This window comes from Penicillium arizonense, assembly GCF_001773325.1.
Source record: "Penicillium arizonense strain CBS 141311 chromosome Unknown PENARI_contig032, whole genome shotgun sequence".
NCBI lineage: Eukaryota > Fungi > Ascomycota > Eurotiomycetes > Eurotiales > Aspergillaceae > Penicillium > Penicillium arizonense.
The window spans coordinates 212,833-214,996 of NW_019173309.1; the positions used below are offsets into that span (position 1 = coordinate 212,833).

General features: G+C 49.9%; 2 protein-coding genes across 2 annotated transcripts; both read right to left on the bottom strand.

Annotated features, from left to right (window-relative positions):
- Positions 1–15: 15 nt before the first annotated feature.
- On the bottom strand, positions 16–411 carry PENARI_c032G00494 (uncharacterized protein; the record flags this gene model as incomplete). Its single annotated transcript, XM_022636534.1, has 2 exons — positions 16–343; positions 407–411. Coding segments are annotated over 2 exons (333 nt in total), but the record flags the coding sequence as incomplete, so codon positions are not given.
- Positions 412–891: 480 nt separating this feature from the next.
- Positions 892–2,151, bottom strand: PENARI_c032G10836 (transposase; the record flags this gene model as incomplete). The annotated part of the gene is made up of 2 exons (XM_022636601.1): positions 892–1,596; positions 1,648–2,151. Coding segments are annotated over 2 exons (1,209 nt in total), but the record flags the coding sequence as incomplete, so codon positions are not given.
- Positions 2,152–2,164: the final 13 nt, after the last annotated feature.

Genomic DNA, 2,164 nt, shown 5'->3' on the forward strand with positions numbered 1-2,164 from the left:
CTGGGTCTCTCCACGGCCACGGCCACCTTCCTGAGAAGCTTGTTGAGCTTCTTGGGCCATAGATGAAGCTATTCCCACCTCTTGCGATGCCTGTTGTGTCCCTCCACGTCCTCTGCCGCGTCCACGGCCCCGTCCACGGCCCCGTCCGCCTTCCTGAGATAGCATGAGCTCGAAGCCGGAGGGGTCTCGCTGGGTGGAGGTGTCTTGGGTGCTTGCTTGGGTGCTTCCTTGGGTGCTTGCTCCGCCGCCGATGAAGTTCCTAGCGCCTCGGGGGCGTCCTCGCCGGCGTACTTGGAGAGGATCCTGGAGTAGGAGTAGCGGGTTAATAGGAGGTGCAAATACACTGTACAAATGCCAGTGTTGATGAAATAACTCAGGCTCAAAGCTCTTCTCCTCTTCTTCGTACTACATGATAAGATGAATGCATGGAAACCCTGCCGTATTCTTCGAATTACAGCGGCAAAGTGGAGGAATAGGCGGCTTATCCTCTGCTTCCGGTAGGTAATGGTTATAGACAGCCTTCGTAAGCTTGATTGCTTGCAATGAAACCCGTCGATCTACCAATTTGAATAGACGCCAGAGATTCGTAGACCTTCTTACCTTCTCATTCTCGATCTTAGCCGTGACCTTATCGAATTGAAGCTTTATAGCATTCTCAAAGGTGCGAAGAACAACTAGTAGATCATTGGTCGAGACTTAAAGGTCTTGCTTAAGCAGCCAGTGAGCTCCCTCAGTCCGAGAGGTCGAAATCTCATTGAGATGAAGGTATCCGGAGGTGTATTCATGAAGGAAATACTTAGGGCAGTCGTCTAGCCATTCAGTCTGTAGATACTCGAGTAGAGGCATAAAAATCGGCTCTTTGTAGCATTCTTGAAGCTGTTTCCATCTCTCCTATCTCTCTTCCGTAGTGACAGCGTAGACGACACGAATCCACCGCTTTAGCATCATCTTCCACGCTTTATCGACCATTTCTCGAAGCTCTCGGTCTCTCTCTGCCTTCGTCCGACGCTGTGAGGAAGCTAAGGAAGCGGATATATTTGCTAAAGCTTCAGTCTCTTGCCGAGCTTTTGCGAGCTGCTCAGCAAGTAGCGGACGCGCTTTCTTTAAGATATTTATGTTGATATGCCATAGACAGATCATATGCTTTGTAGAAGGGAAGACAACCTTCACAGCATTCATTAGCGCCTGCTCCTTATCGGTAAGGATGGTCTGGGGTGCTTGAAGGCCGAGAGCTTCGTAAGCCTCTGCAAGACAGCTTAAAATGACTTCGTAGCTATCATCCTTCTCGTCTTTTATGAAGGCGAAGCCGACGTAAAAGGTTAAGCCCGTAGCAGTGAAGCCGACGATATCGAGCATTGGAAGGCCGTACCGGTTAGTTTTGTAGGTGCAATCCATTGAAATAACCCATGAATTTGTCTTAAGTAATACTATACTCGTCTTATGCATACAGAAGAGGGCTATAACATGATTCTTATCGTCAACTTCATACTTGAAGATCCATTCGCCGTCCTTTAGAAGCTCTATCAATAGAGCTTGAAGCGGAGTACGGCCGGCAAGGAATTCAGCATGAAGCTTCTTCCGGAAGTTGTAGATATCCTAGGCATTAAGGTAAGTCTCTGGATTGTCCTTTCGAAGACCATGAAGGACCTGACGGGTAGGAAGGCCCTGCTCAAGCTGCTTTTTGACGCTATCTAATACCGTAGAAAGCTCAATGCTTCGCTGAATTGGGTGGGTTGACAGAGGTGACGGACCATGGTTATGTGTCGAATCCTCCACCGTAATAGACCACCTACCCGTCTCGAGACTTAGCCGAAGCGCTATACTGAAGGGACAGTTATTGGCAAGTGTCGTAGTCTGGCGCTCCGGAGGTCTATCAGGTCGCTTTCTTATCGGACGACCTCTGTCACAACATAGTCGGACGGTCTTCATGACCCCTTTCTTAGTACGTTTTGAGCGGAGAATTGAGACTGCATAGCCATATTGACGCCCTAAAGCATTGATCGTGGTGATTCCGTGCTCTGGCGTGTCGTAGTACGTATCGAGAGGGGGTAGCGGGAATGTATGGAGGCTTAGCGGCGGGTCTTGGAGGCTTGGCGCGGTGTTTTGGAGGCTTGGCGGCGCGTCATGAAGGCTTGGCAGCGACGGTGGGGACTCGGGAATAGCT